The sequence below is a fragment of the Bidens hawaiensis genome, unplaced genomic scaffold, assembly GCF_021521415.1.
Source record: "Bidens hawaiensis isolate Kalapana, Puna unplaced genomic scaffold, B.hawaiensis_p1.1 tig00050615_1, whole genome shotgun sequence".
Classification (NCBI taxonomy): domain Eukaryota; kingdom Viridiplantae; phylum Streptophyta; class Magnoliopsida; order Asterales; family Asteraceae; genus Bidens; species Bidens hawaiensis.
The window spans coordinates 41,731-65,890 of NW_027506159.1; the positions used below are offsets into that span (position 1 = coordinate 41,731).

The 24,160-nt window shown below is 36.5% G+C and overlaps 1 protein-coding gene and 1 pseudogene across 2 annotated transcripts; one reads left to right on the top strand and one right to left on the bottom strand.

The window, feature by feature from the left end:
* Window positions 1–4,111: 4,111 nt before the first annotated feature.
* LOC143616903 (secreted RxLR effector protein 161-like) lies at window positions 4,112–4,561 on the top strand. The gene has a single exon (XM_077089600.1). The coding sequence runs from the start codon at window positions 4,112–4,114 to the stop codon at window positions 4,559–4,561; it is 450 nt and encodes a 149-aa protein (XP_076945715.1).
* Window positions 4,562–5,709: 1,148 nt separating this feature from the next.
* Window positions 5,710–12,494, bottom strand: LOC143616904 (putative LRR receptor-like serine/threonine-protein kinase At1g07650; annotated as a pseudogene). The gene is made up of 24 exons (XR_013150740.1): window positions 11,880–12,494; window positions 11,663–11,798; window positions 11,454–11,525; window positions 11,302–11,370; window positions 11,151–11,222; window positions 11,006–11,077; window positions 10,564–10,635; window positions 10,343–10,414; window positions 10,045–10,116; window positions 9,842–9,913; window positions 9,689–9,757; window positions 9,467–9,536; window positions 9,321–9,386; window positions 9,173–9,238; window positions 9,047–9,085; window positions 8,708–8,763; window positions 8,243–8,631; window positions 7,955–8,150; window positions 7,670–7,813; window positions 7,466–7,587; window positions 7,179–7,389; window positions 6,839–7,079; window positions 6,365–6,521; window positions 5,710–6,072 (listed from the first exon to the last, which is right to left on the bottom strand). The product of XR_013150740.1 is annotated as a putative LRR receptor-like serine/threonine-protein kinase At1g07650 (transcript).
* Window positions 12,495–24,160: the final 11,666 nt, after the last annotated feature.

Genomic DNA, 24,160 nt, shown 5'->3' on the forward strand with positions numbered 1-24,160 from the left:
AAATGGTAACTCCTTCTTTCACGAACGTAAGCGGCAAAAATTCAACAAACAAACATATCTAAAAATATATCTTATCAAACATGATAGATATTATGCAATTAAAGTGCTTCATCAACCAACATATAAAATATAATAATCAGGAGCAAATAAATAACAAAACATAAAGTATACGGCTCCACTGCAACTCCATCCCCACACTTGTCTTTTTTATTAAATTCTTCCAAGGGGATCGTCTCCCTAGCTCATTGTAATATTGAAACTCGCAAAACTCAAAAACACAAAACAAAGAAAAACTACAAAAACTACGTTAGTGACTCAAAGAAAAAGAAAATAAAATAAAGGAAAAATAAAAGAAAATAATACAAACTCTACACTTGAGTTTTCATTCAAGAACCCATGTTATGCGAATCACGTGGTGGACCGAGTGGAGCTTCCTCCACCTCGGTAGAACTCCAATGCCCTCAAAGATATTGAATCACGATCCGACCATTCATCAACCTTTGTCTTCTTCTTTTTAACTCCACGAACCTTCTCAAACTTACGCTTACCATCACCTCTTTCTCCAACACACTTCACCATTACCCGAGAACTCGAAACCTCTCGCTCCTTCCCCACACTTAAACTCATCGAACGGGAATCGTCAAGACGAAAATTCATGCCCGAAATAAATGATTCTATCGAGTAAACTGGATGACATGGATCGATAAGACCGTCTTGACCACTTGGATGTCTCACGGACTTGGCAAAGTAAGTAGCACTATCATCACCAGCTCTAAGAGTTATCTTACCTTCAAACACATCAATAATTGTCGTAGCAGTACGTAAAAAGGGACGACCCAAAATAATAGGAAGTCCGGCAAGTGAACTAAATTGAATATTGACTAAAAACAGTCAATTAAATATTAACTAAATTGAACAAGTAAATTGAACAAGTAATAAAAACTAGACCTAAGACTCAACTAAACAAAACACCGGCAAGTGAACCGATAGATTGTATTAAAGCTAAGAAGTCCGGAATATCGAACCCACAGGACTCTATAAATTACGTTAATTAACTAATTAGACTCGACTTACGACACGACTATTTATTATTAATGTTTTAAGGGGGATTTTAAACTAAAATTAAACTAGGAAATTAAATAAACAAGTAAACGAGAAACAAGCAACTAAACACAAGATCGAAACCAATCAGAGAAGGAATCTACCTAGGTAAGAATACCATGCATCAACAATCATCAAGCAATGGACAAATAACATGATTATGGAAACTGATTTCTAAATGTGTTCATCTAACAAACCCTAAGGACCTTTGAATGAATCAAATGAAATCCCAAAGAACAATTATTAGATTATTAAGCAATCAGTTGAATTGATTTCCACAAAGTTATCAAATAGGGTTAATTAATAGTATCTAAAGCAAGCAATCTTACGAAACACTAAACTCTAGATAACTTGATAAACTTAACATGACATCATGAACATAGATCAACACAATAAGCAAGAATATTGTCACTACTATCCTAGCATGCAATTGACCAAGACACATGAATATCTCCTCACCTTACAGCTATTGGAATTTAGCAAAACATTTAAAACCCTAACCAACTATCAACAAGCTTCTATGATCTAATAGGCCTAATTAACCATAATAATCAAAACACCAAGTAAAGATTAAACATGAACCCTAAGATCTAAAGAACACAATCAATAGAAAACAAAATCCATGTGAAGCAATAGTTAATAATCAACCAAGATAATAAACACTTATACACATCATGAAAGCAAAACCAAGTCTTTTACTATTAATAAAACGAAACCATATTCAAACAATTGTCCAAAGCAAGAATCAAGTCTCAAACATGTTCATCAAACCTAGGTAGACATGAAGTCTAGCCTAGAATCATTATTAAAAACAATCCTAAACAAGTATTAAAAACAAAGAGGAAAGACATGACAAATAATGAACAAGGAACGAAAGTTATAGCGATAAAACCCTTTGCGATTGATCCTTGAACACCCGGATGAAAGAAATCTTGATACTCCTTGGTTCCTAGCTTCAAATCACCTTCAAACCCTTGATAATTATCTCAAAATCGGCCGCCCAAAGTTGTATATTCGGCTAGGAATGCAATAGTATATATATATAAACGAGCTGGCTTGGAATTGCGAAGAAGGGCTGACCAGGAGGCCTAGGCGCCGCGCGAAGGCATATTGCCTTTTGCCTTAGCGCGCGGCGCCGCCCTCCAAAGGTGGATTCCGGATTTTTCTTTTTTATTTATTTATTTGTTGCTAAATCTTGTTAATTATCTTCCTTGAATCCCAAGCAACACTTAGAACCTTCTAGACCTTCTTTTCCTTGACTTTCAAACCACCATCTATATGCAAATAAATTAAAACTCGTAAGTGAATTAATCATGTAATCAATGACGAGCATAAACTTCTCATAAAATGATAGAAAGAATTAAGTTTAACGTGAAAGACACCAAAAGATTTAAAACATGAAAAGCATATAATACTTGACTCAAAACTTAAATAAATAAAAGATAAACGAAACTCGAACTAAAACAAACTCAAACATTAAATATACAAAACTTTACAGGGGATTTGAGATGTATAAATAGATGTATATCAATAAGAGTTCCTAATTATATTTGGGCAGATCGAGGGAGTTGCAACAGCCGCGTATCTCACCAACTTAGCCACTACAAAGGTTGTGAGAAACAAGACACCTCATGAGGCATGGTATAATAGAAATCCTTCTATTAATCACCTCAAGGTGTTTGGATGTGTGGCATATGCCTTAATACCCTCACAATTTAGAAGAAAACTGGATGATAAGTCAGAAAAGTGCATCTTCATAGGCTATTCAACTCTAAGCAAAGGTTATAGGTTATACAATCCTATTACTCAAAAGTTTATTACAAGAAGAGTCGTGAAATTCTTTGAAAAGGAGAAATGGCAATGGATCAATCAAATTCAATCTCAAACCTTTGAAGCCATCTTTGTTGATCCTTTCCCAACTATCTTTATGAAACCCCTCAATCATCCAAACCTAATTCACCTTCACCTCACAATAGCCCAAATACTACTTCCTCAAATAACTCACCCATGTCTCACAATCGCCTAAATTCAAACTCTCAAATCCCAATCTAATAAACTCACCTCTGACCCATCACCAATTGAACCTACTATCCCTGAATCACAGCGGGATAACACCTACACTCCAACTTTTCCTCCTAAAACAAAAGGGTTAAATGAAGTCTATGAAAATGCTATGGAAGTCAATGTTGACAGAGACTTCTATAGTTGTCAATTTGCTTTAAATGCTGCTAATCCAATGCACTTTGAAGAGGCTGCTAGTAAAAAGGAATGGCAACATGCCATGGTAGAAGAAATAGAAGACATCAAGAAAAACATGACTTGGGATTTGGTTAAAATACCACCTGGGAAGAACTTAGTAGGGTTGAAGTGGTTGCACAAAACTAAATTAGGTGTTGATGGGTCTGTCTTAAGGCATAAGGCAAGACTTGTTGCAAAGGGTTACTCTCAACAAGAAGGTATAGACTATCAGAAAACATTTGCTCCAGTTGCTCGATTTTAAACCATCAGATTTGTTTTAAGTGTTGCAGCTCAGATGGGTTGACACATACATCAACTAGATGTCAAGTCAGCCTTCTTAAATGGTGACATGAATGAAGAAATCTATGTTGAGCAACCTCAAGGTTTTGTTGTAGCAGGCAAAGAAGATCATGTCTACAGGCTAAAGAAGGCTCTTTATGGTCTTAAAAAAGCACCAAGGGCTTGATACGGCAAAACAGATAGGTACTTTGTGAAAAATGGATACCTTATAAGTAACAATGAGCCTACATTATATGTGAAGAACAGTGAAACTCACGAAGTCATTTATGTGCGCCTATATTTAGATGATATAATATGTACAAGTCCATGTCCTAATCTAATTTCAGAGTTCAAGAATGGAATGAAAGATGTGTTTGAAATGACTGATTTGGGGCTACTAAAGTCCTTCTTGGGTCTAGAAGTTCATTAAACTAAAGATGGTATATTCTTGGGGCAAGAGAAATATGCAAGAAATCTTCTTTAAAGGTTTGGAATGAGTACTTGCAACACAGAAGAAACTCCCATGAACACCTATGAAAAACTTTCTATGGATGATCATGCTGATATAGTAAATGAAACAACTTATAGAAGCCTTGTGGGAGGTCTGATCTATCTAACTCACACCAGGGTTGATCTTTCCTACTCTGTGAGTGTGGTAGCCCGATATACGCAGTCTCCCTCTAAAGATTATCTTGGAGCAGCTCGAAGAATTCTAAGGTATGTTTCTGGAACCCTATCTTATGGCTTGTGGTATGAAAAAGGAGCTAAGATTGAGCTGATTGGGTATACAGACAGTGATTGGGCAAGTGTATCTGCTAATGTTTTTATGATTGGTAGTGGTGCTATATCTTGGAGCTCTAAGAAGCAATCAACAGTTGCATTGTGCAGTATAGAGGCCAAATACATTGCTTTACCACTGCTACATGTCAAGCTATATGGTTGAGAAGAGTTCTCAATGATCTTGGTTTTCCTCAGATTCAAGCAACTCAGATGTTTTGTGACAATAGATCTGCTATCAACCTCAGTAAAAATCCTATCATGCATAGCCGCTCTAAGCATATTGAGCTAAATCATCACTTTATAAGAGAAATGGTTAAAGAAGAACAAGTGAAACTTGAGCATTGTAATATACTAATGAACAATTGGCAGATGTGCTAACCAAGGCTGTGACTAGAGAAAAGTTTGTGTACTTTAGGCATTGGCTTTGAGTGATGGAGCATGGATCAAGGGAGGGTGTTAAAAAAAATGATCCAAGCACGTGTGTTTAAAGCAAGACTTCTTAACGTTAACGTTCAAGTTTTAAAGTTTGTTTCTCATTTGAATAATTCTCTTAGTCTGAGTCGTATGGGATGAACCGCTGTTATCCTCTCTAATTAAGAGAGTTTAGTTTCTTTGTTTTGTATGCAATCTTGCAATATTCAATATTAATCAAGAGTCTTGTTTTAATTATCTTTAATTATTTCAATACTGATTCCATCAAATACGCACACTGTACTCACACACCAACATCAAATGGATACACTTCATTCTGTGAAGAAGGCTGCGTTGGGGTTACGGATGATAATAATAAAGGCTCTTATGGTAGATAGGAATCTGAAGGCTTTGGGTATGGTGAAGAAGTTGGATAGAGTTGATGCTAGGCTTTTGGAGTACCCACAGGCTCTCCTTAATTTACTAACGATATACGAATATTAAACATAAGATTTTTAATATTGTATTAAAGGAAAAATATTTGTTCTTCGATCAATCTTTAACCGACGAGCATATATTATCATTATTTTTAGGAAGCCAGAGCAGCGATTACGAACAACGTACATGTCATGATATCCGAATCATAACAAAACTAATTTATGATACCTAAACTAATTTGGCTCTGTGGTTTATTTGTAAAAAAACACCTTTTGTGTAACATTAAGAATTTCACTGAGCCCTGATCAAGCAGAGCCAAATAATAGATCCCAAAGATTACGGAAACCGAGCTTCTTCATCGATATACAGTGGAAATCGCTTAAATGAAGATCAAAGATTTATTTGACAATAGGGTCGCTCATCAAAGCGTTCAATATAAACGTAAAAACTCGGTTATTCTGCCTATGGCGAGTCATGCACCGTCCAGGACTTCGTAAAAAAGGAGTCGTAAGACTCAGTACGTATTAGTTTAATACGCCTTGAAGGGCTTCGAAGCATCCAGGCATGCGAAAGTTGAGGTGACTCTAACGAGGTAGCAGGGTCCTCAAGCACCTCGGACATCAATTCCTGTTGAAGCTCTCGGACATGCGCCTGACCCTCAAGCACATGAAGGGCTTGAGACATCGTTGGCCTTTGAAGAGGAGACCCTTCAATGCATAAAAGGGCCACACTGAGAACTCGAATGACTTCTTTCGTTGAATAGTTTGAGCCTAAGTCTCTATCAACAAGTTTCATCAAGTTTCCTTGTTTGTTGAGGGTTACTGCCTGTAAAACAAACAAACAAACAAAAAAATGTTATCATTTGACCTTTTTCGGCCAAAAATATTAATTGTTGGTTTCGAATCAATATATACAATGGTTTAGTGATGTAAAGTTAAATTCATGACCCAAAAAGAAATAAAAACAAGTTTATTTTGCATTCTAATTTTAAGATGTTAGTTTTAGTGAAAACCAAAAAGAAAAAAAAAAAAAAAGGTATATGTGTAGCTTAAGCAAAAGTACATATATGTAGCTTGTAATTTAGTAATTTACATACATATTTGTAGATTTTGCTCACCTTGTCTGACAGGTAGACACGTTCTTGTTCTTTTGCTTTCAAGCACCTGTTTGTGCTACTTCCACTCACTATTTCTAATACCAGAATTCCAAAACTATAAACATCTGCTTTGGGAGTCAAGTGACCACGAGTGGCATATTCCGGAGCCGCATAACCTCTTAAGAGTAAGAAAAGGTAAATTAAAATTATAGACAACCAGAGCATATATTAGTAATCCTAGTCTATATACGATTTGAGTTGTGTTTTATGGTAAAACTGGACATGAGCTAAAAGATGTGGCAATAGGACGTGTGTTGATAATCCTAGCTAGTCTTATTTCCAGTTGTAAAACCATGTCATATGTCTGGCCTAATGCCCGTTAGATGTATGTCACGTAATGGTTCAATTCATAATATAAGCCGATAAAAAACTAACAAGAAACGATGTATGTTACGTTCCAAAAGCAGTTTTACATGTATGGATTAGAGAACATACAGTGTCCCCGCAAAAGGCATAGTTAGATGCGAGTGTTGAACATCTTTAAGCATTGCGAAACCAAAGTCAGCTATTTTTCCCTTGTATTCTTTATCTAACAGAACATTGTCAGCCTTAATATCTCTATGTATGATAGCCATGTTTACACTGCTAAATTGGTCATGTAGGTACGCCAAGCCTCGAGCTATCCCTAGGCATAGCTCGAACCTTACTGGCCATGTAAGTTTCGATTTGTCAGGCCCTGTAGAATAGAATCAAAACCATTGAACAATCAACTCTTTGGGTATTAGCATGCATGCAATAAAAACAACCAAAAGTATTAAATAGCTAGCTAGCTCACCAAAAAGGGTATGTGATAAGCTGTTATTTTCCATGTACTCATAAATCAGTAACATGTGCCCATGATCGGTGCAACTCCCATATAGTTTGACAAGGTTAGGATGATCAAGAGTTGAAACAATTCCCACCTCGTTGATGACATCTTGTACTCGATGTGCAGACTTTGCTGAAGGTTTCTTTACTGCAATTATTGTATTGTCTGCTAGCGCACCCTACATAACATATGGTTAATTTATTAGTAGCACAAGATAAAATAAATTTATTTGGAAACTTGTTATATAACACCACCTTAAAAACACTACCGAAACCACCTTCTCCAAGCTTATTCGATGGATCAAAGTTTCTAGTCGCAGCTTTGATCTGACCGAGAGTATATGTCCTTGTAACTAATAGATCCCGACCGGTAAGCTCTGTTAAGCAAAATATTACAAAACCATATAGTTGTTTGATTATAAAATAAATAAAAGGTTTTTAACGAGAAGACTTACGTACGTGTATCTTCAGTTTTTGTATTCATAATGTAGCCTTTTCTCCACAACAAAAAAATGACTAAAATCAGAAGAAACAGCCCTCCACCAACCGACCCCGCTATTATAGGAACTAGAGTCTTTTTCCCAAATATTGGTGGCTTAAAATCTGTACAAAAAGAGGTAATGTTACCTTTAAATTCAACTAAACACATTAATTTTGACAATAACACATTTTGGTGAGAGATGTTCAACTGTCTGTTTTTGTAAGAATAAGAAAAGATAAATGAAGAATATATTTATTTCTTACTCGGGTCAACTGATATAGCTGATATAAGCGGACCATAACTTCCTCTAGTAGGAATGCAAGTAGTGCCTTTTCCAGCCCAGTAAAGTTGAATCTTAAGCGTGTTATTCTTCACATCAACTCGACACGTCTTTGTAACAGCCCTACCGGTACCTCCAGCCTCTTTTACTAAATCAAAATCTTTCAATACTAATATCCCCTGCAATAAAATTAACTTGGTTACACTAAACTTTAATCAGACCAAATTAAACTGGTATATATGCTGATCATTAAATTTATAAGTTGCATTACTTGCACATAAACATCGAATACACGCTTCCCAAGGCTGTTAAACGAGTTATCTTCGGTGAAAACAATCTCAGCAAAGTGGAGTGTGACATTATAGTTCCCGTTCAAAAGACACAATCCATAATAAGTAAGAGAGATAGCAGTTGTTCGCGCAGTTTTATATAAATTGGTATCCATTGTTGGTATATTATGGAGACTAGATTTGTTGGAAAGAATATAGACATCGGAATCAAGTCAATTGTCTAAGAAGTTTCCTGTGCTGCTAAGCGCCCAATATCCATCCGTACTACTGTAATAACGTGTGGCTCCAATTCTCTGTGCATCGCATTCGTATGCGCTGCTGTTGATATTTACTTTGTCGCCCCCGCAGTTGATGTGCAGAGAATGGATTTCTGTGGCAAAAGATGAAAAGTTAGTAAAGACAATAAAAATAAAAAAATGAGGTTAATGTGTAAAAACTTTTCTTACATTGTTTCTTCGACTTAGTACATGGGAAATCTTTCCATAGACATGGAAGGATGTTTCTACATAGGAAATGAAAGACACACAAGAAGATTAATATCTAGTTTTGATACTTACACGACACTGAATGCCCCATAGGCTAGTACATAAACATTTGTGATGTCCTGTTTTATGAATGCCAATATATTCGTTCTTCTTGTTAAACTTTTTCTTTATATACTGAAAAACTAGTAATCCAAATGAATGAGGATCCCTTAATTAGAACCTCATGTTAGGGAGTTTTGATGCTTGCACAACACTCAGTTGGTGTGACTCCTAACCTGAAGTAAGGGTGATGTGCCTTACCGTTCATTTTCCGGTGATGAATAGCTTTCCACAGCGTTTCTGAGTTAGTCATGAAAACGTTTATTTGTTTGTATTAATCGATCATAAACAACAAACATATAACCAAACCCAATGTAGCATACTTACATTAACGAATGAGAACACTCGTACTTACGGGAAGCATCCCATGTAAATTTGTTATAAGAAACGTCCCTAAATCGATAAATTCAGGTTCATATCTTTGAGACGTAATTCATGTAGTTAAGTGATAAATATAGGGAAAGAGTATCCTTACACATCCTTGGTGCTTGTCTAGACCCATTCAGGCATAGTTCCAGTAAGATTATTATCTGTCAAGTAACTATAAAAACAGCGACTCTTATACACATAACGTAAACTAATTGGTATATATATATTTTCCAAGGTAGTATGGTCACATACATGTACTTGGCCTTTTCTAGATTCGCAAAAGACTGTGGGATTTGACCGCTTAAAGTTGAAACTAAGGTCTCTGCATCAATAAAATTATGAACGTTTAGGTTCCAAGACGTTGCAAAATTTAATAAATACCAATCATGTGCCCAAAAGAGGTGCACGTATAGAAAACGCAACTTCTAGTTGCGTTCCGAAGAGAAGCAAGGTACAACTTGTTAAATTACTTACAGAGTTTGGAGCATCATATCCCCTGTATATCCAGGAATTGTCCCATGAATCAAACAATTTCTAAGTATTCTACATAATTCCAAATTATATTAATTAATTATGTTTACTTATTATGAAAAGGCGGGAATCAATGTACGACAATCAAAAGCTCACAATTTTTTCAGATGAGTCATCTTCTTCAGGGACGGGAACTTAGAAGCTCCACCTTTCAAGTCAGTGATTCTCCTAATCAAAAGATAAACATAACGGGAAAGAAGAAAAATGACATGAATTAATCAATTGTAAATTTATCCACCTCATTCGAACAGATTACCGTCAAAAACTAGAAAAGGAAATCGTAGCGTAAATTGACATACAAATCATTTAGTTGGGTTAAGGCTGAGATTCTAGAAGGAAATGGCCCCTCAAGAGAACAACCTTGTATATACCTTCATCATTAACCAAACGTTGACATGTTTTAGATTAATACATCCTTAGCAAGCAACGGAAATTTTGAAATTGTAGATTAATACACACACACACACACACACAGACAGAGATGGATAAATTTCCATTTAAAGTAACCAACTTTGTTTCCGACTATAATAAAACAGGAACTTTGGTTACCATAAATCAAAAAGTTCAATGTAATAATTTCCCCTATAAGGTTCTTACAGTTTCTCTACTTTTGTCCACTTGCCAATGAAGTTTGGTAACCTTCCTGTGAAGTTGTTGTCACTTATTCTCCTACAAAAGTAATAAACTCACAAAAGTTAAGAAAAACAAATGATAAACCTTTATGGATGATAGATGATTTGTACACAACCAAATAATATTGGTTAAAAAAAAGTATGGTGTACAAATTTATCATCCAAGTTTACAAGATTTATACTCACACATCAGTCAAGTTGGTAAGATTTGCAAATGAAGCAGGCAGCTCTCCAGCAAAATTATTTGAGGATATAACACTGGGAAAGCAAAGTCTTGATAAATATGGTAACCAGGCAAACATCAAGAAAATTCTCAACTTTGATCCTTTTATTTTCATTGACAGCCTGGTTTTTAAATTAGTGTGGACGTTTTGATCCCAAAAGCCAAAATCGCACATCATGTATGCAAGGCATTTGCTATTATAAAAAATACTAAAAAAGACAGGGATAACATTTAAAAAAATCACGTATGTGAGACGTTCTTTATTCAAAAATTTATAAAAAAACACTCGTTTCATCATCTGTCACTAAATTTGAAACCAAGCTTGTCAGGTTGTTGAAGCATCAACATGGATACACACACACACACATGCGCGCACACTAAAAGGTAAAAGGAAACAAACAGCACAGCTTGTTTAGGTTTATTAAATTTTTAATCTCGTTGGGTATGAGTCCGGAAAAGCGATTTGCTTCTATGCTCCTACAAAAAATTGATCCACGAATATACATCATATATATGATCGAACATCTAATGAAGTTGTGATGTGACTTACAAATCTTGAAGGGTGGTCATTTCAGTTAGAACTTTTGGAAACGGCCCAGATAACCTGTTTTCCATGAGCGAGCTGCATATATGCGTGCATAATCAGAATAGTACTATATATATAACGATAAACGGTTAGAAATTTGCGATTGGAGACCTACAGGTTGCTCAAGCGCATATTAGCCCATTCAGATGGTATAGTTCCATTGAGGTAATTACGACTGAGATCCCTGATTATATGCATCATTACATAAATAATTAAAAATAGCTTTAGTGTTGATTAATGTTTTAGTGAGTACAGAGATTTCATTACAAGGATTGAAGGTGCGGAAGCAATGTGAACTCTTTAAGAAGAGCACTTGAGCAGTTTTGATTTTTTATATTCCTGGATTAAAATAGCATAATCAAGTTCATAAAGTCTACAAATCAAATCCTAGTTGTGTTAGGACAGGAAGCAACATCCAAAGTAAAATGATCTGGAGCTGAAATTGCAATTTTGTTTCAGAAAAAAATGTGACATACAACTTAATAACATGGCAGGTGGTATTAGGGCAATGGCAGACCACTAAAATGGTAAGTTTTTTATCCTCTTTAACGCATCTTCTTCCCTTAGTTCCGGCTAACCCTAACTTGTTCCAAATTATTTTAAGTGCCTCATCTGCATGCATCAGTTAACAGAATGAATGAATAAATAATAGTGAACCCTTTGTTCCTTAATCAAATGAAAACGCATATATACCTTCTTTCGGCTCGAGCTTAGTCGATAATATTATGAAAGCCAAGCTTGAGTACAAAATTAACCAAATAAAAATGTTTTTCATGGTTCAAGAAGTGCAAATAAAGTATATGATCAGAGAATGAAATAAAGTTTGGGATGTGTTGAAACTGGAAACTAAACATCTACTTATAAAGAAGGAAGGAAGAGAAAACTACATGCTTCTGCCTGTAATAATAAACACAACACGTCTACAGCTTAGGCACCGGCAGGCCACTAGTTTTCATGAGTTCACAAACAAGTTTCAGTGGTCTGCGATTGTCCTAATTTGTAGGCAGCACATGCAATCTTCTGTCATTAATAAAGACTGACTTTCCGCAGGGTGGGCCAAGTTAGGTTTAGAATGAAATTAGGTCGTATAAGACTTCAAACTACTATTTTATATTGATCCCTTGAAGTTAGAATTTTCATCAAAATTTACCCTTATATATAGAAATATGTTATTTATTTATTTATATATATGTAGGTCCTTAGAACGGATCAAACAATTAGTTCTTGAATCGATCTCTAACCAAAAGATAGCGTAAATCACTTGTTGCCAACCGACATTTCGGATCTTGTTGGTGGAGGTTTATTAGCGGAAATTGTTAGGTATTACGTGTACGCGGCTGACCCGAAAGGAGTCGGATAGGGCAACAGAAATCAATACAATACAACGGTATTTCTAAAACGAAAATGTGCAGCGGAAACAAACGAGAAGTATAACGGAACAGAAATTAATAACCCCAAAAATAATCAAAACACGAACCTGAAACAAGCGACGACTTCTGTTTCTATTAACTGACTTGTTCCTGTCGAATGATGATGATGGGTGGTTGACTTTTGCAATACACTATTGCAAAATTAATTGATTAATCGGTGGTGACAGTAGACCTTTTTGCAAACAAATATCAAAACTCCACTATGTAATAATGATTGATGGCAGTAGACTCACGAGCTAATCACCAAAAAAACAATCACTACTGTTGCAATATATTAAATAATTATGGTAGCAGTGGCAGTGGGTTTCACGAACACACAATTACAATTGTAAGCAAAACAATAATTATAATAATCGTAAAGCAGAGAGAAAAAGATACGAACACGGGATTTATGTGGTTCGGTCACGGTGTGTAACCTACGTCCACGGGCAACAACTGGGTCTCTTCTTTTATTGAGGTGCTCAAGAAATTACAAGATACAACATTGTTTATATAGGGAGGCTAACTAGGGTTTTTTTTCTTCCTCCATAAGTTACAAGAAATAATATAAAAACGGGCCACTAAAGTTGAGTGGGTGGCCAGCCCATTCAACCCTTCTAGTCTTCAACTGCCCAACCCAAGACGGGCCGGGGCTACACCCGTATAGAACCCAACAATCTCCCACTTGGAGCCTCGGAACGTCTTCACTTGCTCCACCTGTAAACACACCAGTACCTGTAATCTTTTGTCTTCAATATAAACCATGTCTTCTACCTGTTCGTCGCCACCTCCTCAACACTATTCCTGGAGACCAACTGAAGCTACACATAGCTTCAGTTTGTCCAAGGTCACAACCTTGGTAAACATATCCGTCGGATTCCTGTCTCCCCTAATGTTGTCCAACCGAATAGTCCCATCACTGACTAAACCCCGAATGTAATGATAACGCAAAATGAATGTGCTTTGTTTTACCATGATACACATGATTCTTGGCTAATTTCACAGCACTTTCATTATCGCAGTACAATGGATAATCTGTTTGTTCCCTGCCTAACTCCTCTAAGAAAGTCCTCAACCAAACAAGCTCTTTACTCGCTTCAGCAGCTGCCATATACTCAGCTTCTGTGGTTGAGAGTGCCACACTCTTTTGCAGTCTAGACTTCCAACAGATTGCAGTATCCCCCATAGTGAACACATATCCCGTAGTACTCTTATAAGTCTCCTTACATCCGCCCAAGTCAGCATCTGAAAACCCTTTAAGAATTGCATTCTTACCTTTAAAGCATAACACCATCTTTGAAGTTCCCTTTAGGTACCTAAGCAGCCACTTCACTGCTTCCCAATGTGCTTTCCCTGGATTTGACATGAACCTGCTAATAACTCCCACTGCGTGAGCGATATCAGGTCTCGTGCATACCATTGCATACATAAGACTACCCACTGCAGATGCATAAGGAATCTTTGCCATATCTGCCTTTTCTCCATCAGTACTAGGAGAATGATCCTTAGAAAGTTTAATATGACTACCCATAGGTGTACTTCGAGTAGCGGTTTTCTCATCGCTTATGTTAAACTTCTCTAAAATCTTCCATATGTATTTCTCCTGAGATAAAGTTAGAGAACTGTCCTTCTTGTTTCTGGTGATGCTCATGCCAAGAATTTGCTTGGCTGGACCTAAATCTTTCATTTCAAATTCTTCAGACATCTGTCGCTTCAACTTATTAATCTCTGACATGTCTGAACCGGCAATCAACATATCATCTACATACAACAGTAGAATGATATAAGAACTGGCGAATTTCTTGAGATAACAACAGTGGTCCATCTCACATCTTTTGTATCCATTCCTGCCCATAAAATCATCAAACTTGATATACCACTGCCTGGGCGCCTGCTTCAACCCATAAAGACTCTTCTTTAACTTGCACACCATGCTTTCTTTACCAACTGTTTGAAACCCCTCTGGCTGTGCCATGTAGATATCCTCCTCAAGGTCACCATGCAGAAAAGCTGTCTTCACATCCATCTGCTCCAGATGTAAGTTTTCTGCAGCCACAATACTAAGCACCAGTCTGATTGTAGTCATTTTTACCACAGGGGAAAATATCTCATTATAATCAACCCCATGCTTTTGTTGGAACCCTTTCACTACCAATCGTGCTTTGTATCTCTTTGTATCATCACTTTCATCCTTGATCCTGAATACCCATCGGTTCTGAAGAGCTTTTTTCCCGGCCGGAAGCTTTGTAAGAACCCAAGTCTCGTTCTTGTTAAGTGAATCCATCTCTTCTCTCATCGCTTTCTCCCACTGAGACGAGTCTTTCAAGCTCATTACTTCAGAGTAACACTGTGGTTCACCATTCTCTGTCAGTAGAAGGTAATTAACAGAAGGAGAATATCTCTTAGGAGGTCTAATGGTTCTGGAAGACCTCCTAACCTCTAGCTGAGGTGTAATCATTTCTTGTTCTAGTGGAGACTGTTCAGTATTAGGCTCTGAACTCCCATTGTCAGAGAAATCCTCAAATTCATCTGCATTTTCTTCCAAAACCTCTTCTGATGTTTCAGAGTTCTGACTATCAACCTTCTCACTTGAATCTTCAAACTCTACATGTTCTTTATCAACTTCTTGTGTGAATGACTTTCTATCTTTGTAAAGTCTTGCTTCATTAAAAACCGGATCACGAGCCCGACATACCTTTCTGGCCTCTGGATCCCAAAGCCTATAGCCCATCTTTGCATCTCCATAGCCTATAAAAGTACACTTCTTCGCCTTAGGGTCAAGCTTGTCCCTCTCAGTATCTTTTATCCCAATGTAAGCATCACAACCGAACACTTTAAGATGTTTGAATTTAACCTCTTTTCCACTCCATACTTCCTCTGGAAGTCTGAATCCAAGAGGAACTGACGGTCCTCTATTTATAAGATATGCAGCAGTGTTGATTGCATCTGCCCAGAAGGTCTTTGGAAGCCCTGCATTTAACCTCATTGCCCTAGCTCTTTCATTCAGTGTCCTATTAATTCTTTCGGCTACTCCATTCTGCTGTGGTGTACCGGGAACGGTATTAATCATCTTTATACCCCTCTCAGCACAGTAATTAACGAATTCCTTGCTGATGTACTCCCCACCATTGTCAGACTTTAAACACTTCACTTTCAGATTCGTTTCCATCTCCACGGCTGCCCTCCATTTCTTAAAAATCTCAAATACCTCGAACTTGTTTTTGAGAAAATAGACCCATAGCTTCCGTGTAGCGTCATCAATGAAAGTAACGTAGTAGTTGGAGCCTCCTAATGATGATACTGGTGTTGGTCCATACACATCAGTATGAACGAGCTCAAGTTTCTTTGCTTTAAGTGTTTTTCCTTATTTTATGAAGGTGACCCGTTTCTTCTTGCCAAGCACACAAGGTTCACAGAACCCTGTATCAAGTTCCACCTTTTTCAAATCAGGGAATTTTCCTTTCTCTGCCAGTATCTTCAAACCTTTCTCACTCATGTGGCCGAGTCGTTGATGCCACAAACATGATGGACTCGGTACACTAGCCACTGAATTCACCTCTCCCGCTGAGATTTCTGCCATGTACAACGTACCCTTTTTCTTCCCGCGAGCAATTACCAAGTTACCTTTTATGACCTTCCATTGCCCTCCTCTGAAAGTAACACTATAACCTTCAACATCAAGCTGCCCAATAGAAATCAGCATCTTCCTTAACCCAGGAATTATTCTGACATCTTTCAGAGTCCATGTAGTTCCTAAAGAAGTCTTCATGTCGATATCCCCCATCCCGGTAATATCTAGAGCCTCATTATTCGCCAAACGGACTTTACCAAAGTTTCCTGTTCTAACATTCATTAGGCTCTTTGTGCTAAAAGTGGCATGGAAAGACGCACCAGAGTCCATGATCCAAGACTCAACTGTGTTCTCAACACAACAGACTAGGGCATCATCATCTGAAACTTCATTTGTAGCAGCATTTACTTCCGAAGTAGATTTTACTTCCTTTTTCTGTTGAGGTGCTGGAGGGTTGGTACATTGACTTCTGAAATGCCCATTCTCCTGGCAATTCCAGCAGGTAATATCTTTTCTTGGTCTAGACTTGCTTCTTTTCTTAGATTTTGATCTACCCCTGTTGCCTCCTTTGTTCTTGCTTCTCCCTCTACCTTCAGCACTTAGCAAAGTGCTTGATGATTCTCCATTATTCCTCCTTCTAGAATCTTTATTCAAAATCAGGTCACGAACTTTGTTGAAAGTCAAGGCATCCGAACCAACTGAACTGGTGACTGCAGTGATAGTTCCTGACCAGCTGTCAGGTAATGAAGACAAAAGTAGGCAAGCTTGCAATTCATCATCAATCTTGAACTTCACCGATGATAAACGTCTCAGGTGAGAATTGAAGGTGTATATGTGTTCGGTAACAGAACCTCCCTCTTTCATGCGTGTGTTTACCAACTCCCGGATTAGGAACACCTTATTTGTAGATGATGGCTTCTCATACATGTTTGACAACGCCTCCATGATTCCACGCGCTGTGGTTTCGTCTAAGATGTTGTACGCCACGTTCATAGACAAGGCAAGCCTAATTGTTGACTTCGCCTTCTTGTCAATAGCTTTCCACTCATCTGTAATCTTTTCTGGCGGTTCCTCCAAAGCCACATCTAGATCTTTCTGTATTAGCAAATCCGTGATTTGCATCTTCCACCATCCAAAGTTTTGTCCATCGAACTTCTCGATTTTCGTTTTACCCTCATCAGCCATAATACCGGAGATCAAAGAGTGAGAGCCAACACTGGCTCTGATACCACTTGTTAGGTATTACGTGTACGCGGCTGACCCGAAAGGAATCGGATAGGGCAACAGAAATCAATACAATACAACGGTATTTCTAAAACGAAAATGTGCAGCGGAAACAAACGAGAAGTATAACGGAACAGAAATTAGTAACCCCAAAAATAATCAAAACATGAACCTGAAACAAGCGACGACTTCTGTTTCTATTAACTGACTTGTTCCTGTCGAATGATGATGATGGGTGGTTGACTTTTGCAATACACTTGCAAAATTAATTGATTAATCGGTGGTGACAGTAGACCTTTTTGCAAACAAATATCAAAACTCCACTATGTAATAATGATTGATGGCAGTAGACTCACGAGCTAATCACCAAAAAAACAATCACTACTGTTGCAATATATTAAATAATTATGGTAGCAGTGGCAGTGGGTTTCACGAACACACAATTACAATTGTAAACAAAACAATAATTATAATAATCATAAAGCAGAGAGAAAGATACGAACACGGGATTTACGTGGTTCGGTCACGGTGTGTAACCTACGTCCACGGGCAACAAACAGGGTCTCTTCTTTTATTGAGGCGCTCAAGAAATTACAAGATACAACATTGTTTATATAGGGAGGCTAACTAGGGTTTTTTTTCTTCCTCCATAAGTTACAAGAAATAATATAAAAACGGGCCACTAAAGTTGAGTGGGTGGCCAGCCCATTCAACCCTTCTAGTCTTCAACTGCCCAACCCAAGACGGGCCGGGGCTACCCCCGTATAGAACCCAACAGAAATAGAAGGAGAAGGAGGGGAGTGGGGAGAGTTGTCGGATAGATAAGATTGTATTTTGACAAAAAGGGTAGTGAGTGCATGAGCATGCTCTCCTGTTTATAGGAGAGGCATGCCATGCCTCTTTGTATTATGAACTGGCCCATTGGGCTTTTGTTTAGATGGGGTCGGGCCAAACACACATAAATGAAACTGAAAGCTAACAAAATACATCGCATTGCAATATTAAAATATGAAACCCATTAAATATATTATGGTCAAATTAATAATTAAATGAGCGAGAAATCCGGATACGAGACTAGAGTTTCGGTGCCCGCGTTGAGCTTCAACGGGGAGGAGATCTTATGGTGTAATCACGCACCCAAGGGGAGCTCACCTTGGGTGGGGTCGGTTCGTTTAATGTATTAATATCTTAACTGATTACGGAGTTGTTCACTATACTTATTATCTTTACATTTTTGTTCGATCGTTTGATTTACCGCTCCTGTCTCGCACGTTTATCAAGAACAGATCCATTCGTTGTCGGATCCGGTTTCGGAAATACACTTGGTATAGAAAATGAGAGGGTTTGAATCAACCGATTCAACTTTGTTCTTGATATTCGAGTTCTATTTCCGCTATTACCTAAACCCAGACATTACTTTTTTAAAGACCCATTGAAGTTTAGAAAATAAAGTTTGAAGATCTTGGAAATAAAGTTGAAAATAATTGTGTCAGAAGTTCATCTTTGTTGATCGTAGCGTTTTGGGACCGTTCCGTCACGCGCCAAAATTCCGTGAGCCTACGGTTCTTCTCTAGCGACGATTCCAGAGATTGGAGATGTACAAATCAAACTCTGATATTCAGTTTGTAGTTTGTTGAGTGTCGGTTATCTATGATTGTTGCAACTGTGGGATGAAGATAGTGGTTGCAGTTTTGGTGGCTAGAAATCGGGTTACGGTAGCTGCAGATCTGGAACGATTTTCCATGCTAGTAATATAGACACACACATCATTAATTTATATAATTTCATGAAATACATACGAGGAAACCATTTCCGTAGGTAAAGCTCATATTATTTTGTACGTTGTTTTACTATTTATTAATCATCTCAATCATTTATAGGTGTACAACAACGTTCACTAGAGCTACAAGCTAAAAGACACGTATCATGACCCATTGTACAAATATCGGCATCTTGGAAGGCACCACAACGACATAAACCACTACCATCAGGATGCTCGTCACAATGTGCTTTACATACCTTTGGTTTTGGTTTTGGAGATCCTAATATATGAAATCCATCATGTTCTACGGTTACACTTACAATTTAAATAATGTTAATACCCAGTAGAAAGTTACATGGTAAAAATAACTTGATAAAATAGATAGGATACAAGAACTTGCACTGATGACTAAAGAACAACATAAGAATGCATAAAAACAAACCTATACAAGTGACATCATAATAATGAATGGAATGAAAGAGTATATGCTATTTGAAATAAACAAAATAATGTATTTATAAGCACCATTACATGGTGCATGCCTAATTAGATTGGTTTCATTAGACTTAAGTTTATGTTTAGGTATCAAGATTAGGTTTTGTAACTAACAAAACTGACACAACCTTTGTTAAGTAGATCAATTTTGTTAAAAATCATAATAAACAAAAATAATAATTCTTTTTTATAATTTTCAGAAACTTGCCGGAAGGTTTCGACTACTTTCCGATAAAACTTCAAAACATTATGAGATTTCTTATTTAACTAAATAGATTAAGTTTTCCTGTATATAAATGAAAAAATGGTCGGTAGAATGTCGGAATCAGTTTAGCAAGAGATTTTCGAGAAACGTTGATTTAGTGGAAATTTTGTCAAAAATTTGTTGGAAAGATATTTTGAAAACTATTTGTCGAAAAATGTAAAAAATTTGTGAGAAATAGCTTTTGTCGACATTTTGTCGGAAACATATTGTAGGAACCCCCCCCCCCCCCCTTTTCTAGTACTGATTTATGTTATAACGTCTCAGTTTACTCATTTGTGAACAATTTATGTTTCATGTCTTGTTTTTACCCAAAATGTGTTCATATAACAATCTCTTTAAAAAGTATTGCATGGCTTACTTATTTTTGGTTGATTGCTATCTAAAGGTAACTAGTTACTATTATTATTGCATTGCTTTTTTTTACTAATAGTATATTTTTAACTAACCTATAGATTCAAGTTAAAAGGAAGTTGAAAGGAGATCAACGAATACAATAAAAATGGACGAAGTTATCCAAAGAGGTGTAGAGAGTTCATAACATTTTTGTTCTCGGTAGTAGTTTAATATATATAAATTTAGACATATTTTAGTTTGTAGTGGATTTGTAATAATTTTATTATATATGAGTTTAAAAAATAAAATTTGTTATGTGATTGCTTTTGCGAGCGTTTTATTGAAACATGTTTCTTGGGTTTTTTTTATGTATTTTTTAGCATGAAAATTGGATTAATGTTTTTAAACTATATTATTAAAAGTAAAAAAGAGCGTCGGAATTGCGTAATCAAACAATTTGGTAAAGTGTCAAAATTGCGTCGGTAAACAACTTATATGTAAGTCAGAAATGCAACGGAAAACGAATTATAAATGTGTCGGAATAGCGTGGAATACAATTTAAATACGTGTAAGAATTGCTTCGCAAAACTTAAAAACAATATGGTATTCATACAAATACGATATTATTAATACCTTAATAATAATTACTAAAAGTTGTTAAAATGCGTCATAAAAGTGTCGGAAATCTGCGACGAAATGATGCGTCGGAATTATATCATAATTTGCGTAAAAAATGTGTCACATAGGAATTTACGATAAGGGTTTTTATCACACGAAATTTCCGTCAAAAATGCGTAGCAATCGATCGTTTGTGACGCATTACCAACGCAATTTGGCGTCACAACACTATCAGTTTTCTAGTTGTGATTGTTTTTATTATGCTATCAAACTGTTTATAATATATCACCTCCTTAGTATAACCAACCTCTTTTTTAATGCGAGTATTATAGACGCAAGCATCATTTTTATATAATCTTCAAGAAATACATATTAGGAAACTATTTCCGTAGGTAAAACTCATATTATTTTGTATGTTGTTTTACTATTTATTTATCATCTCAATCATTTATAGGTCGGCAACAACGTTCACTAAAGCTACAATAAGAAAGGCACATCTCAAGACCCATTGTACAACTAGGAAGGCACCACAACAACAAAAACCACTACCATCACGATGCTCTTCACAATGTGCTTTACATACTTTCGGTTTTGGTATTGGTTTTGGTGTAGGAGATCCTAATGGTTTTGGTATTGGTTTTGGTGTAGGAGATCCTAATGTTTGAGATCCATCATGTTCTACGGTTACACCTACAATTCAAATAATGTTAATGCCCACTAGAAAGTTGCATGGTAAAACTAACATGATAAAATAGATAGGGGACAGTAACTTACACTGATGACTAAAGAACAACATAAGAATGCATAAACATCGAATCCATACAAGTGACATCATAATAATGAATCAAATGAAAGAGTATATGATATTTGAAATAAACAAAATAATGTATTTATAAGCACCATTTTTTACCAATCGTCAACGAAGAGGATTTGATTGAGTATCGAGGAGTCAAGGTATTTTGGCCAAAATACCAAAAGGAAGTAAATCCATTTTTTTTTATTCCCGCGGAAGTCCACATGTTGGCCGAATCTTCTTCCATAATGGTACGGCACAATAGTATTATTGGGGTAGATACACAAATCACTTTAAATAGAAGAAGTCGAGTAGGCGGATTGGTCCGCGTGAAGAAAAAAGCAGAAAAAATTAAACTGATAATATTTTCTGGAGATATCCATTTTCCTGGAAAGACAAATAAGGCATTCGATTGATACCACCAGGAGGGGGAAAACAAAATTCCAAAGAATACAAAAATTGAAAAATTGGCTCTATATCCAACGAATGAAACTTTCCAGGTATGAAAAAAAGTATTTTGTTTTGGTTCAACCTGTAGTCCCATATAAAAAAACGGATGGTATAAATTTAGGAAGACTTTTCCCGGCGGATCTCTTGCAGGAAAGTGATAATCTACAACTTCGGGTTGTCAATTATATCCTTTATTACGACCCAATTCTGGAAATTTGGGACAAAAGTATTCAATTAGTTCGGACTTGTTTAATGTTGAATTGGGACCAAGAAAAAAGGATCGGAAAGGCCTATGCTTCTTTTGTTGAAATAAGGACAAATGGTTTGATTAGAGATTTTCTAAGAATCGACTTAGCGAAGTCACCTATTTCATATACTCGAAAAAGGAACGATCTGCCGGGTTCAGGATTGATTTCTGAGAATGGATCAGATCGCGCTAATGTTAATCCGTTTTCTTCCATTTATTCCTATAAAAAAGCAAGGATTCAAGAATCCCATAATCCAAATCAAGGAACTATTCATACATTGTTGAATCGAAATAAGGAATCTCAATCTTTGATCATTTTGTCATCATCCAATTGTTCTCGAATAGGCCCATTCAACGATGTAAAATCTCCCCATGTGATAAAAGAATCAATCAAAAATGACCCCCTAATTCCAATTAGGAATTCTTTAGGCCCCTTAGGAACAGGCTTTCCAATTTATCATTTCGATTTATTTTCCTATTTAATAACCCATAATCAGATCTTGGTAACTAACTATTTGCAACTGGACAATTTAAAAAATATTTTTCAAATACTTCAATATTATTTACTGGATGAAAATGGTCAAATTTATAATCCCTATTCATGTAGTAACATCATTTTAAATCCATTCAATTTGAATTGGTATTTTCTCCATTACAATTATTGTAAAGAGACATATACAATCGTTAATCTTGGGCAGTTTCTTTGTCAAAATGTATGTATAGCAAAAAAAGGACCGCATTTAAAATCAGGTCAAGTTCTAATTATTCAAGTTGACTCTGTGGTAATACGATCAGCTAAGCCTTATTTGGCCACTCCAGGAGCAACTGTTCATGGACATTATGGGGAAATCCTTTATGAAGGAGATACATTAGTCACATTTATATATGAAAAATCAAGATCTGGTGATATAACGCAAGGTCTTCCAAAAGTGGAATAGGTTTTAGAAGTGCGTTCGATTGATTCAATATCGATGAATCTCGAAAAGAGGATTGAGGGTTGGAATAAATGTATAACAAGAATTCTTGGAATTCCTTGGGCATTCTTTATTGGTGCTGAGCTAACTATAGTGCAAAGTCGTATCTCTTTGGTTAATAAGGTCCAAAAGGTTTATCGATCCCAGGGGGTGCAGATATATAATAGGCATATAGAAATTATTGTACGTCAAATAACATCAAAAGTGTTGGTTTCAGAAGATGAAATGTCTAATGTTTTTTCGCCTGGAGAACTAATTGGATTGTTTCGAGCGGAACGAATGGGGCGCGCTTTGGAAGAAGCGATCTGTTACCAAGCCGTCTTATTGGGAATAACAAGAGCATCTATGAATACTCAAAGTTTCATATCCGAAGCGAGTTTTCAAGAAACCGCGCGGGTTTTAGCAAAAGTAGCTCTACTGGGGCGTATCGATTGGTTGAAAGGCCTGAAAGAAAACGTTGTTCTGGGGGGATGATACCTGTTGGTAGCGGCTTCAAAACACCTTCAAGCGAACCTAACAACATTCCTAACAACATTGCTTTTGAACTCAAAAAAAAGAATCTAGTAGAGGAGGAAATGAAAGATATTTTGTTCTACCATAGAAAATTATTTGATTCTTGCCTTTCTTCAAAGAATTTCCATGATACACAAGAAAAATCATTTTTTTATTATTTTTAGGGTTTAATGATACCTAAGAGCAGATTCACCCCTTTCTTTTATCTTTTAAAAGGATCTGTTGGTTTTTAGGTGCAGTCATTTGATTTGGTAATAGTAATCAAAAAAATAACAAATAGAAAAGAATAATGGCTTGGGCTGTGTATCGACGCCAATCTG